At 43.0% G+C, this 15,364-nt stretch overlaps 1 protein-coding gene across 17 annotated transcripts in view; it reads left to right on the top strand.

The window, feature by feature from the left end:
- The window catches only part of AGAP1 (ArfGAP with GTPase domain, ankyrin repeat and PH domain 1), a 591,701-nt gene that overhangs the window by 290,578 nt on the left and 285,759 nt on the right, over positions 1–15,364 (top strand). For all 17 annotated transcript variants that reach the window (XR_008313014.1, XR_008313016.1, XR_008313015.1 and 14 more), the window contains one exon: positions 7,905–8,009. Coding sequence is in view for 14 of the 17 variants with exons in the window: in XM_053283168.1 (XP_053139143.1) it covers positions 7,905–8,009 (105 nt within the window). In the remaining 3 variants the exon portion in view is untranslated. The remainder of the gene's footprint in view (positions 1–7,904; positions 8,010–15,364) is intronic.

Here is a 15,364-nt window from a genome sequence, read left to right as displayed (position 1 = left end):
GAAAAAGTCCCAGTGTGTTTGAGGTAGGAACCTCTTCCTCAGGAAATTGTGCACAAATAAAGATAGAAAGCTTCTTTCATACAAGTAACCAGTCAGGACTTTTTTGAGCAATAAATCATTGTTGCACCATGCCTCCCTCCTTCCTTCCATTCATTTTGCTGTGGTGTCATCCCTGTTGTCTTTTTGCACGTATGCAGAGACCAGCTTTGGAAACTTCCAGAGCTTGAGAGAGAGCATTTTGGTGGTAACTCCACCCCCAGCCTGCCTATTCAGTTCATTTCTCACCCAAACACCTCAGTCTTTCACCGACTGCCACAGCAAGTGCTTCTTCGGAGCCTTTTGTATGCTCTGTGTGTATGAGTGCTAAATGTTATTTATAGATGTGTGATACAGAAGAACTATACTACATGCAGTTTTTGTACAAAACACAATTCTTTCCTTTGTCCCAGAGTTCATAGCTCCCATCAATAAAAGCAGTGGCTGTATCTCAGACGGGGCGGGGGGAGGGGGGGGAGGAAAATACTGAAGCAGTGATGTAGCAAAACCCTTTCTTCAAAAATATAGCAGAGAATTACAAAAAGGATAGTTACTCTTATACCATTTATTTCATGGAGTAACTATTGCAGTGATCGTCATCTATCTATCTATCTATCTATCTATCTATCTGTCTATCTATCTATCGAGTGCACAAACTTTATATATGCAGGCTAGTGTTAGGAAAAGGATGTCAGTGTTGAAAAAATTCAGGAGTGGCTGGGTCTTGGATTTCAGTGGTAAACATTGATGTCTTCTACTGGCATTGTGTTCACAGTTAGATGGCATTTTCTCTTATTACAAGAAAAATATGTTTTATTTAGGAGATGAATTATTTTCTTGGTGTGTTTGAATCAATTAAGAAACACATCTAATTGTGTTTAAGGGCTTTCTCATGATTTAAAGACAGTCATAGCTTACAGTAGTGATTACTTGTACACATGAAATTGCTGTCATACTGCCACAGATTGTCCTCATCAGCCAATTAAATAGCAATGGAACTAATCTGAGTACTAACAAGCCTTTTGTGTGTTTGCTGTCACATAATTCATCAGCATGACAACTAGACTGAAAAGTACATGGGAAATCAAACTTTTACAAATAGTCAATAAACTGCTCACTCATTAATGCTTAGCTTTTATCATGTACTCCATTTTAAAGTTATTTTGTGTGTGTTTCATATAAGTAGTCTGCTTTGACTAAGCTTTCAAGTGCAATCACTGTCTTGGATACTAAGTGTTATTTTTGAATTACTGAGCTTTGTTGTACTGTGTCTATTTAAGGCAAAAAATAAAAATAAAAATAAAGCCTCTTCAAGCATAACTCTGGGAAATAAACTGCCTACCTAGCAGTGCTCGGTCACTGTTGTTCTCAGCTGGGGTAGGGTTGTGGAAATAAAAAATTGAGTATTAAGAGCACTTTAGGGAATTGATGAAATGCTACAATTTAGCAAGATTTATTAATATTCTTGAATCCTAAAAATCATTAGTAGATGAAATTTTATTGTAGATTGGTATTCTACATCATTTCTGAGATAGTGGGAATACTCCATTAAAGGGGCAAGGTAGGTTGGGGAATTTATTATTGCTACTATTACTTTCTATCACATTTTAAGAAACAGCTTTTGGTTTCTTTCATATGAAAACATTGAGCAAGCAAAATAGGCATGTCTTTTTCCTGTCTTGATGGAGCACCATGCTCACTGGCCAGTTTTCCACACATTTTTGTTGGGCATATTATTATCATCATTATTATTATTATTATTACATTTTATATCCCGCTCTTCCTCCAAAGAGCCCAGAGCGGTGCACTACATACTTAAGTATCTCTTTCACAACAACCCTGTCAAGTAGGTTAGGCTGAGAGAGAAGTGACTGGCCCAGGGTCACCCATCTAGTATCATGGCTGAATGGGGATTTGAACTCGGGTCTCCCCGGTCCTATTCCAGCACTCTAGCCACTACACCACGCTGGCTCACCAACATTCGCATAGTCACCAACATTCTGCCCCTCCTCTTCAGTACAGTTCTATGTATGCTTACTCACAAGTAGGACTTCCTCCAGTGGGGCTAATTCTCAGGTAATCATGCATAGGATAGCAGTCTTCTGTTTTGCTTCATGAGGTCAGAGACAGTTATCTGCTCCCCTAAGTAGAAATGGTGCGGATTATCCTCACCGTTGTGCTGGGTTTCAAAAGGCCAGTGCATCTGCAATGATAACTTTGGGGCTGGAGGGAGAGACTGGAGTTAATTCTGGTGATGGCCAATGACAGTGCTTAGAGCCCTAGTCTTTGGAGCTGAAGAGGGATTATCCACCTAGCTGTGCTGTGTATGAGCTACAGGGCCAGTCCATCTATATAGGTGATCTATGCCTAGAGCACCATATTTTAAGGAGTGCTGGAGCTGATGCCTCAGCTATATCTTCTTTTGAGCCCCTTCACTAGTGAGGTGGTAGTGGAGGAGCTAGCAGAGGAGGCCTGGTGGACTGGTTCATAGTGAATGTGCCCTCCAACCCCAGCAAAGGCAGCAGTGGCAGCCCCAGGATTGGAGACACTGCCTTTGGTGCTCCCTGCCGTTTCATCTGCATGGGTGGGCCCCTTCCAGTGATCGGATGTGCAGGTGGACAATTTCATTCACTGCCTGGTGAGTAGTTCCCGTTGCCTGCTTACTTGTTCTTCTTGCTGCCACTGCTGGCTGCTTCTGAGCATCTGGCCTGCTGTGGCATGTTATAATGATGTTGCCATGTGATGTGGTAACATCATTATAATGCACGGCAGGAGTGATGGGCGGAGCCGGTGGCCAACCAGGTAGACGACAGGGATGGGGAGCACTTGCTCAGTTGCCTACTCCCTCTGACAATAGGTGTGTATGTGCTCATGGGGCAGGGCGCCCTCATGGGTGGCATGTGACCTAGGTCATTGGCACCCCTCCATGCTTAGTGCCCTAGATATCTGCTAGGTCATCTAGGGGGTGGGGTAGCCCTGCGCTCAGGAATACAGTCTATCTGCTGGCCAGCCATACTCTTCCCTCCAGCACTCAGGCACAAGTGAGCTGCATGCCCAGCAGAGTCTCATGCCACTCTCCTGGCACTGCCAGGCCAAGGCTTGAAGGTTTTAAGGCTGCAGAGGAGGAGGAGCTCACCCCTTGTCCGCACAGTGCTCCAAACATCTTGACTAGGGGCACCAAAGTCATACTTAGGCTAAGGTACCAAAAACCCAAGGGCTGGCTCTGATGGGTTATGATCTTTGTCTCCTCTCTAGTTCTAAACTACGAATGAAGGCTAGGTCTCTTCTCATCACTCCCATTAGAGGATGATGGGACACTCACCATGAAATTACAGTGATGGTATTAATGAATTTCACAGAGTTTTTGATGTGTCAGAGAACAGATGAAAACATGCCACTGGAGTAGTCTACTTGAAGTATTTGGAATATTAATGTTGTTAGTAGCTGGGTTTTGCCTCTTAACAGTAATTCCTCTACTGATGCATGAACAATTCACATTCTATTAATGTTTTTTGTTACTATTTTTCTACAGATTTACACAACTATTTAATTATTTGATTAGTTGTTTAACATATTTTTATACTGCTCAAAATTTATGTCTCTGGGTGGTTTACAACAAAATAAAAACAGGAAGTAAAACATTAGTTAAAGAAAAAAGAAAACGTTTAAAATATTACAACAATTTAAAATTTTTAAAACAATATTTTAAAACAGCATTAAAACCATTAAAAATATATATTAATTAAAAGCCTGGGTGAACAGATGCATCTTTAAAGACTTTTTAAAAGCTATCAGAGATGGGGAGGCTCTTATTTCACTAGAGAGCACATTCCAAAGCCTCAGGGCAGAAGCAGAGAAGGCCCATCCCTGAGTGGCCACCAGACGAGCCGGTGGCAAATACAGACGGACCTATCCAATGATCTCAGTGGGCAGTGGGGTTCATGACAGAGAAGACGTTCTCTTAAATACCCAGGGCCAAAGCTGTTTAGGGCTTTACAGGTTATAACCAACACCTTGTGTTTTGCCTGGAAACATGTTGGCAGCCAGTGTAGCTCCTTCAATACAGGAGTTCTATGGTCTCTCCAAGATGACCCAGAGACCAACCTGGCTGCTGCATTCTGGACCAACTGTAGTTTCCGGACTACATACAAGGGCAGCCCCACATAGACCACATTGCAGTAATCCAGCCTGGAGGTTACCAGCAGATGTGCCACTGTTTTGAGGTTGTTGATCTCGAGAAACGGACGCAGCTGGCGTATCAGCTGAAGCTGATAGAAGGCACTTCTGGCCACTCTCTCAACCTGGGACACCAGCGAAAGGCTTGGATCCAGAAGCACCCTAGACTGTGTACCTGTTCCTTCTGGGGAATTGTGATGCCATCCAAAATGGGCAGATCAAAATGGTCTTATATTCTTATTAACTTCATGGAGGATAGGTCTATCCACAGCTACTAGTCAGAGGGCTATAGGCCACCTCCAGGCTCAAAGGCAGGATGCCTCTGAGTACTGGTTGCAGGGGAGTAACAGCAGGAGAAAGGGCATGCCCTCAACTCCTGCCTGTGGCTTCCAGCAGCATCCGGTGGGCCACTGTGCGAAACAGGATGCTGGACTAGATGGGCCTTGGGCCCATCTTGGGAACAGCAGGGCTGTTTTTATGTTTCTCGAGTTCTGACCCCGCACAATGAGTACCTCCGTCTTATCTGGATTCAGTCTCAGTTTGTTATCCCTCATCCAGCCCATCACCAACTCCAGGCAGGCATTTAGGGAGGTTATGCCCTCTCCTGATTATGCTGACATGGAGAAATAGACTTGGGTGTCATCAGCATACTGATAGCACCCTGCACCAAATCTCCTGATGATCTCTCCCAGCGGTTTCATGTAGATGTTAAATAACATCAGAGACAATATGGAGCCCTGAGGCACACCATTCAGATTTTGAAGAAGAGCAGTCTCCAAGGGACACCATATGGAATCTGCCCGAGAGGTAGGAGCAGAACCACTGCAAAGCAGTGCCTCCAACTCCCAACCCCCTCAGACACTCCAGAAGGATACCATGGTCGATAGTATCGAAGGCCGCTGAGAGGTCCAAAAGGACCAAGAGAGTCACACTTCCTCTGTCCATTCCCAATTGCAGATCATCCATCAGGGCGACCAAGGCAGTCTCCACCCCATAGTCAGACCAAAAACCAATTTGAAATGGGTCAAGATAATCAGTTTCCTCCAAGACTATCTGGAGCTGGGAGGCCACTACCCTCTCAATTACTTTGCCCAGCCACGGAAGGTTGGAGACAGGACTGTAGTTGCTCAAATGTGAGGGATCCAAGGTAGGCTTCTTCAGAAGCAGTCTAATAATTGCCTTCTTTAGACAAGGAGTCATCCTACCTTCCCTCAGAGATGCACTTATAATCTCTACCAGGCCTTCCACAACAACAACCCAACCCTGCCCCCCCCCCCCCGCCGGATAATATAAGCCATGTTGGGCAATGGTCAAGAGAACATGTGGTAGGCCGCACTGTTCCAATCAGCTTGTCCACATCCTCCGGAGTCACAAACTGGAACTGATACAACCTAATCACACAAGAGGAGTCGCTGGACACCTCCACACTGAAGTAATTGTGGAGATAGAGTCTAAGCTGGCGCAAATACAAGAGATTTTCCCCCACAAAGAATTCATTAAACACATCACAGCGGGTAATCAATGATTCCAGATTCTGATTAAAGGGAGGAGAGGCACATACTAGCCCTCTCACTACCCTGAACAACTCCGCTGGACGTGAACTTGGGATGCAATACAGGCAGAAAAGAATCGCTTCTTTGTTGCATGTATCACCTGAGCATAGGTCTTCAAATGAGCTCTTTGCTGCAATCTGTCAGATTCAAGCCGATTCTTTCTCCACTTGCGCTCCAGTCGTCTGCCTCGCCGCTTCAGCACCTGTAGTCCTTCCATATACCAAGGGGCCAGTTTTGAAGCGGGTTGGAGAGGACACTTAGGAGCAATCATGTCTACTGACCCAGTGAGTTTACTGTTCCAATTCTCCACCAGGGTATCAACAGGATCACTGGCAGAGCCAACACTAAATCCCTCCAAGAATTATTGAAATTCTATTGAATCCAATAACCTTCTCGGGCAGACCATCCTAATAGGTCCCTTGCCCCTGGGAAGGTGGGAAGTGGTTGTATGTCCAACCTTAACCGGATGGTGGTCCTTCCATTATTAATTACAATGTACTTGCCATTAAAAACGGTTGTTAGTGATGCCCACAAGTGGTGGGAAACATATGGATACATGACTATAAAGAAGGGAATGTAGTTGAGTGGATGATTGTCAGCTTCCCTTCCCAGATGGTTTTGCCTTCATTCCCTTGGCCTCCACTTCACTCCCTGTCTCCCCCTCAGGACCTGAGAGCCATTACTTCTGATACCTCAGCAGTTTTGTTTTACTCTTATTCAGACGTAGCACATTTCTCAGTTCATGTTAAATGAAATGCTCATCAAATAATTGGTTATAATGCAAACAAAAATGAAAACAGTACTATTCATTTTGTGATTAAAAGTTCTATTTAAAAAGCTGATACTACTTTTTATCCAGGCAGAGTGTTTGCACCCTTAAACAAGAAGATGTACTTGGGCAGAGTTGGGGAAGCACAAATACAGCAAAAATACTGTTTAAAAGCTGTTGTTATAGTTAGTTACACCTCTGTCACGTATCATGTCCATTTCTCAGATGTATGTATGGTGGGTGTTTGATCTCAAGTGACTCAAAGTGGACCTGAGAAAAACAATTTTATGCAGTCTTTGTGTGAGCCCCCGTTTTTGCTGAGAGCAAAACCTGTTGTTTTGCACTTGGTGCTTGGCCTTCACCTGTGCCCTCTTAGTAAAAACAATTAGAAGTTTGACTTTTGTTTTGAATTGAGAGGAGGGAAAGTGTGAGAGTGACACCCTTTAACTGAGGTCTGAAACAGTGTGTCAATGCAGAAGGGAAAGATCTGGCATGGACACTGAAGCAGTTTGGAGATATCTGGCATGGCATGGCATAAACAGACCCTGCTTAGCAAAGGGGACAATTGATGCATTCCACTTGTGCAGGGCATAAGGGGTGATTTTCGCTGACCTACCCTCTTTCCCATTTTGCTTTCCAAAATATTGTCCGGGGTGGGGGTGGAATTTGTCCCTAAGGGTGGGGGGGATTTGTAGGTGGTGCAGGGATCAGTAGAGGGGAGGGGGACAACTAAAATGACTCCTTCCTACCTTGCACAGGTGGAATGCCTTCCATTTGTAGAAGTACTCATCTGGATGCTGCCTGCTTTGTTTTGTTGAAATGTACTAACTGCAGTAAAAAGACCCATATGAACTTCCAGAGTGCAAAGTAATCTCATTGAAGCTACTGGGATAACATAAACAAATCAAAATAGTTTATGCAGTAACATAGGTTGTAAAACCTATCCAGGTTGTGGTTTGTGCAAGTGAAAGGCTCATGATTTATGCAAATGGAAGGACACTCCCATGGTGAACCTGCTTTCTGCCTCCTCCCTATAGCAGTCTGTGTTCCCAAAAATCCATTCCTTGGGAGTTGGAAGAGGAGTCAGAATACATCAGCCAGAGGTATTTTGCATGAGTGAAAGGAAACTTGCAAAATTTGGCCAATTCCCACCTCTTGCTACAGCCCCACACCCCATCCTGTTTTGTTCTGGAGGGTCCCCAAACCTTCACGAACAGTTTTATAGGGTGCAGGGGGTGCAGTTGGGAGAAGGAAGTAGGGAAATTGCTTTGCATGAGCTTCCTCCTGCTGACACAAGTCGGAATCCAAACCACAGAATTGCTTTTGTCTAAATGGCTTCTATAAGTTTAAAACTTTTTTTCTCTTTACAGGGTATGTTGCTAAAGCGAAGTGGCAAGTCATTAAATAAAGAGTGGAAGAAGAAGTATGTTACACTTTGTGATAATGGTGTGCTGACCTACCATCCAAGTCTACATGTAAGTATGCATAGATTTCCCAGTTTTCAATGATGGTTTGAGACCTGCGATGAGGCAGTAATACTCCTATGCATAACCAAGGAAATAAAAATCTAATTAACAAACGCTCTTGGGGACTACTACCTCTTTAGGAAGTTAATTGTATAAAATCTCAAAAATAAAGGGTGTAGAATGTACAATGTAGATACTAGAGGAAAAAGACTGCTGAGTTCAAACAGCACCTGATGATTGACGACGATGTCTGACCAAACTTACCCATAAACTATGGTTTATTTGGAGCCAGCAAACCAGAAACGGAAATGATGGTTTCAAGCTGGTTTGTAAACTGCTGCGCTAACTGGACCTTTGGATTCTGTCTAAATTTTAGGGCTGTATGTCATGTCAGATCCAACATTGCCTATGTCGGATCTAATGAAAGATAACAGCAAGGAGCCTCTATTCTGTTGGCATTATCAAAATTCAACTCCATTGTGTTTAATTTTCTGTCGGAATTGATAAAAAGCCTCCCAGATATGGGAAGTACATTCTTTAGAAGTACAGTACTATAGCCGCCATCAGATTACAGTACTATAGCCTCCATCATGGCTGACTGTTACATTACTTGTCCACCAAGGAGATGGCTGCTCATCATGGGAAAGGGTGTAAAAAATGTAATCTGAAAATTGGTGCTACAAATCTTTTATTAGACTACTAGATAGCCAAACCACTCTTTTCTCTCAAAGACATTAAGAATATGTGGGGTATCAGCAGTTGTTTGAATCCTCAAAACAAAAAACTCGATTATCATTTTCAGTAAGTATCTGAGAATTACAGACATCTTAGTGCCTAGCATGGCAACATGCTCTAAAATACTTTGCGACAGTAATACGTGGAAGATGATAGTTTGTGGCCGTGTTCGCATGGTAGCAGAAGCTCTGACTTAGCAGCTATTGCAGTTTTAATCAAAAGTACATATTCTTTCTTTTTAATCTTAACCATCAGTAAAGTATTGGTAGTGAAAGATGGCAGACATATTAGCTGTTTTTTGTATGAGATTCCATTATAAAAGTTCTTGCAAGACAGGAACTTCTTTTAAACTATTTATAAATATACTGGTGACACCATACGCATGAGGATCTACACCAAATTCTTCTCTCCAGATCTTTTTATTGTGTAACTTAAAAATATATATAAGCTGCAAGTAAAGAACAAATGTTTCAATGTATAGACATCAACTTCAGTGTTCCATGTCTCACTGTTTAAAAATCCACACCCTTGTATCCCTGAATCTAATCAGGCACCTGGTTAGCATATGAAGAAAGAGGGGAGGAGGGGAAAGCAGAAATTGATGACTCACAGCTTTGCCTGCTTATCAGAATCTATAACAGAAAAATGAAAGAGGGGAGAGTGTGAACTAAATTACTGCTTATCCTTTAATAGCCTATGTATTTTAAGATTTCTTTGAGTTCTTCCTTACCATTGACTTCAGGCTGTAACTTGTCTAAAAACAGTGCTTCCCTTATTTTTCTTTTGAGTGAGGCATTCCATTGCGTTTATTTTTCATATGAACTGACCATGGCCTTTCCCTGTTTATATATTTGGCATCTGCTAGATGTTCTTTAAATCTAGTAAACCAAATGTCTTCCTGTTTCCCCTATTTCATTTTCACCACATTCTGTACACGTGATTTTGTAAATAACTCCTTTTTGCTTACAAGACCTTTCCCTACTTTCACAGACTGGGTAGGCTTTCATTTCACACTTTTTATCATATAGTCTAGATCTAACTAACTGCTGTTTCAAAGTCTTGGTGGTTGTGTTGGTTGGCTTAGGTGGTTGTGTAATGTAAAGGCTACATTAGCCTTTATCCCATGTGTTCTTAAACTTTTCTGGCACTACCCAATGTAGAGATTAAGCATGGGTAAACCTGCCATATATTTGGATCCCCCTGTTCTTCTTAAGGGGAATTTATACCCATTTGTTTATGCTAGATTCCTAGCTTTTTCTGTGGCCTGTCCCTTATGTTTCTGAGATGAAACTTCAGCTGCTCTTTTTAACTATATTTTCCACCCATAAGATATCCCAAGGCAGTTTACAAAAGTTAAAATACAGTAAAGCTCCACAAAAATCACCTTTAAAACCTTAAAATCAGTTAAATAATAACCATAAAACACACACATACACAATGGAGGGGCAGAGTGGTTTTTGCTTATCTTGCCTCCTCCAAAGTCCTTTTGGCTTCCAGAAATATGTCCCTGAGAACTGCATGTGGGCTCTTGTGTCTTCCACTAATCCTTCTAAAACTTTGTGTGTTTTTAAATCATTCAAAGCCTTATTTTCATTTTTTAAGACTTTAGCATTCACCTATTTATTTAGAACAAATCTGTTAGCTTTTCTCACCATCTGTAAAGTTGTCCTGCAGATTTGAATCCCTTTTCCTCATACTGACTTTTCTTAGAAGCTTTTTGAAGGATGACACACATTTTTTCTAAAGTGTTAGAAATATAAACTTCTTGAAAGAGATTTCAAGAAGATGGCAAGATTTTCCCTGTTAATCAGTGTAAATTAACTAAACTGAATTGAGTGTAGAGTTTGCTCTGTTTAGGTAGTAGGTGATCCAACAGAATTAAGTATGCTTTGTTTTAGAAAATCCCTGTTGTCACAAATTGAAAGCTGAATTATCTGATTAGGGAAGAGTTTTCTCTTTTTCATGTGGTAGACTGCTTCATGGCTTGTGTGTTCTGTTTTGATTTGCATGATCATGATTTTTAATGTAGTACAGCAACAAGAATTGGCCTAAAAATTCAAGTGCATCCTATCAACTTGTAAGATTAATAGCAAAGATCCACTTTTTACTGCCCTTTAAGCTGAGAAAAGCATTGGATGAAAGTATCACTGTATCCCTTATGTCAAGCAAACGTCATGGAAGCAATGAGTCTAACAAAATGTTCCCTTCTTTGTATCCTGTGCAATGTTCTATAAACTGCTCTTTTAAAGAATCCTACTTACCACCTTAAGTGGCACAGCGGGGGAATACTTGAATAACAAGCAGAAGGTTGCTGGTTCAAATCCCTGCTGGTACTATATCGGGCAGCAGTGATATAGGAAGATGCTTAAAGCAGGGGCGTAACTAGGTTGGAGTGGGCCCTGAGACAAGATTCTTAAATGGGCCCCCCCACCCACCGTCACCGCTTACCTCTCCTTCCTCTGGCCGGATGTCTCTGCTAATTATCCCAACTAGTTGCAAGGTATAGATAACACGAAAGCAGAACCAACTAATACAACAGATTTGTGATGGTGTATTGATACCAATTGCTGTTTGAATCACAATTATCTTCCCCTGCGTAGAAGATCCAACATTTGCAGTTCAAACCTATGCATGTGCAATCACTTAGAAGTAAGTCCCACCGTGCTCAGTGGAGTTTACTCCCAGGCAAGTGTCCACATGATTGCAGCCTGTGAGTAGAAAGGCATAGGACTGAACTTGTAGAGGTCTCAGGTCTGAATGTTGGGGGCTTCAGGTACACTAAAATTCAGTATAAAAGTGAGGGAAACAGGAGTCCATTTTCCTCCCACTCCTCCCATATCAATGAAAGACGCTCTGCTTGCTGCCACCCTGGATCTCTGGCCGCCAGCGCCTGAGAGGGGAAATGGTGTTGTCAAAGGCGTCCATTAGCCTGGACTCGCTCAGCAGCCCTCTCCGACTTCCTCGCAGCACGCCTTGCCTTTCTCCCTGACATGCCCAAGAACAAGGAGAGCCGGATGAGTGATTGAGTGAGCGAGCGAGCGAGCGCGCGCACGGCATCCCTTTCCCCAGCCAGAACAGAAACCAGGCAAGAGATGCAGCAGCAGCAACTGCATGCTGCCACCAGCCCTGGGGCTTCAAAGGGGACCCAGCCAGCCGCGCTCTCACCTCGCATGGCCGCCCCCCTCACCCACCCGCCAAAGAGGAAGCCACCTTCCGCGCTTCTCCCTGGGCTTGGGCGGGGCGTCTCTCTTGTGCATGCTCCTGTCCTTTGATTTAGAAAACCTGCCATGAGCTTTCCAGCGGTCCTTGGCGGCTGAAGATCGGGTAGGCGCTGGGTGGGGGAGAGCCTCTGAGGGCCCCCCCCAAGGCGGGGGGCCCTAAGACAACGGCCTCCCCCTGCCTAATTGTAGTTACGCCCCTGGCTTAAAGGCATCATCTCATACTGATGGAGGAGGCAATGGTAAATCCCTCCTGTATTCTACCAAAGAAAATCACAGGGCTCTGTGTGCACCAGGAGTTGAAATTGACTTGATGGCACACTTTACTTCCTTATGCCAAATGTTTGGGACAACTTATGCATTAGACCTGAAACTTGTGAGCATTTTCTTTGTAGTCTGCAGATATTGTTCACTTACTGTGTGCAATAGGATTTAATGGTTTGGATACTGCAAACCCAGGATATTGCAAAATATATGGCTTGCACATAACCATATAAAAGGTGAGCACATGTAGAAGGGAGTACCTCATATGTTCTATGTGCTACTGTGCAGGGCCTAATTTGGGAGTACTTTTCCGGGCTGCTGTAGGAAAAGTCTCCATACACAAGTGGGTCATCCCTGTGTGCTACTTTGGATCCTGGCTAGCTATTGTGTGTTAATGTCTGGTTTTATGAGGTATGAGTTTTTGAGAAGTCTAGAAAGTTTGGTAATGTGAAATTTAAAAATCACTGAGCACTCAAAACTGGGGGGGAAATCATTTTCATAACTGATCATATAGTGAGGAGGAAATTTGCATAAAAAGATACCTCTTCAGATATGTGCATTTTTCTTTTATGGTCGGAAGAATACAGATTCAGCTTTCAAAAAATGTTACTGGAGGGATTGATTGATTGATTGATTGATTGATTGATTAAGTGCCGTTAAGTTGGTGTTGTTCTTAGTGACCACATAGATAGATTCTTTCCAGGATGATCTGTCTTCAGCTTGGTCTTTAAGTTCTCTCAGTGGTGCATTTGTTGCTGTCGTAATCAAGTCCATCCACCTACTGCTGGTCGTCCTCTTTTTCTCTTTCCTTCAGCTTTTCCCAGCATTATGGACTTTTCAAGGGAGCTGGAGTTTTGCATAATGTGTCTGAAGTATGATAGTTTGAGCCTGGTCATTTGTGCCTCAAATGAAAATTCTGGATTGCTTTGTTCTATGATCCATTTGTTTGTTTTCCTCGCTGTCCATGGTATCCTCAAAAGTTTTCTCCAGCACCAAAGTTCAAAAGCGTCAATGCTTTTTCTATCTTGCTTCTTCAAAGTCCAGCTTTCACATCCATAGAGTGTCATGGGGAAAACCATTGTCCAAACAATTCTAATCTTTGTAGGTATAGACATGTCACAACATCTAAATATCCTTTCCAAGGCCTTCATTGCAGCCCTACCAAGAGCTAGTCTGCTGCATATTTCTTGACTGCTGGATTCTTTACTGTTGATGGTTGATCCGAAAAGGCAGAAGCTATCCACCACTTCAATGTCTTCATTGTCAATTCTGAGGCTGGTTGCTGTGCCTGTTGTCATTAGTTTAGTCTTCTTTACATTTAGTCATAGACCCATTTTTTCACTCTGCTCCTTGACTTTCATGACTAGAGCTTGCACATCATTGTCATTCTCAGCTATCAGAGTGATGTCATCAGCATAGTGCAAGTTGCTGATATCTCCTTCTCCAACTTTAAAACCAACCTCATCTTCTTCCAATCCAGATTCTCTCAGTATATGTTCAGCATATAATTTGAATAAATAAGGGAAAGTATAAAGCCTTTTCTTACTCCTTTCATGATCTGGAACAAGTCTGTTTCACCATGTTCTGTCTGGACTGTGGCTTCCTGTCCTGAGTATAGATTTCTCATGAGAACAATGAGATGATCTGGGACACCCATTTTCCTAAGGATATTCCACAACTTGACATGGTCAACACAATTGAGGGCTTTTCAATAAAGCACACATTGGACCGGGTCTCACGATAAGTGAGACCCGGTTTCTATGGGTGAGCGGGAAGAGCGGGCTAAGCCGCGCGGTCCACACAAGCCCCAGTATGCCCTGCGCAAGCACGCAGGGCATACTGGGGAGACCCCTGGAGCTGGGAGGTGGCTTTCCGCCTCCCGGCCGGGGGTCTACTCATGAGTAGGCGTGGCGCGAAGGCGCTCTGTGGCTACTCATGATGGTAAAAAGCAGGTTTGCTGGAGCGCTTGCTCCACAAACCTGCTTTTTACCAGGGGTTCTCGAGCGGGTTACCCGCTCAAGAACCACTGGGCTCGGCTGCGAGCCCGGTGGTTCTTACGGTCAACAAAAATCAGGCTAGCCTCTGCTAGCCCGATTTTTGTTGATCGTGAGAAGCGCCCCATTGTCTTCTTTTTGGTATTATTTGGCTGTCTCAGTTATCCAGCATGCATCAGCAATGATGTCTCTTGTTCCTCTGCCTTTTCTGAAACCAGCTTGAACATCCGGCATTTTCCTTTGCACATAGGGCTCTAATCTGCTTTGGATGATCCTGAACATTATTTTGCTAGCATGTGAAATTAAGGATATTGTGCGATGGTTTGCGCAATCTGTTAAGTCTCCTTTCTTTGATATGTGTATGTAGACTGACCTCTTCCAATCAGATGGCCACTGTGTCGTTCTCCAAATTTGCTGGCATAGTATGTTTAGAGCCTTGACTGATTCTTCTGTTGCTTTTCATATTTCTGTAGCTATTCCATCAAGCCGTGTAGCCTTCCAACTTGGTAATTATCCGAGTGCTTATCTAATTTCATTTTCCTGTACTAGAGGTTCTTGCAAGTAGGGAATATCTTCTAGAGTATCTTGGATGTTGACATCCCTGCTGTACAGATTTTCAGTATACTCCTTCCATCAGTTTGATCTTCTCTGAATCAGTTACTATCTGTCCGTTGGCATCCCTTAACATACCAATTTGACGTTGGAACCTCCCTCTGAGTTCAGAGATCTTCTGGAAAATTTCCTTGTTTTTCCATGTGTGTTTCCATCCTCAAGGTCTTTACAGATGTCATTGTAGTATTGCTCCTTGTCTCTTCTAACAGCTTTCTGAAATTCCCTATTAAGTTCCTTCCTGAGGTCTTTATCTTTCTTGACTTCGTCTTCTCTCCTCTTCTGAGCAATTTCCACCATCTAGTCTGACATTCATTTTGCTTTCTTCTGTTTCTTGGTCTTTGGCAGTCTCTTTTCACATTCATCCTTAACGACTTCTTTGATTTCATTCCACAGTTCCTCTGGTTTCCTATCAATTAGGTTCAGAACTTCAAAGCAGTTCCTGAAGTTCTCCTTGGAAATGGTGGGTACATTCTCAAGGTCATATCGTGGAAGCTGGATAGCTTTGTTTTTCTGCTGTAGCTTGACTTGGAACTTGCACATA

This window comes from Hemicordylus capensis, chromosome 1 (genome assembly GCF_027244095.1).
Source record: "Hemicordylus capensis ecotype Gifberg chromosome 1, rHemCap1.1.pri, whole genome shotgun sequence".
Lineage (NCBI taxonomy): Eukaryota > Metazoa > Chordata > Lepidosauria > Squamata > Cordylidae > Hemicordylus > Hemicordylus capensis.
Note: the sequence above shows the minus strand (reverse complement) of the source record. Positions and strands in the feature narration are given on the sequence as shown.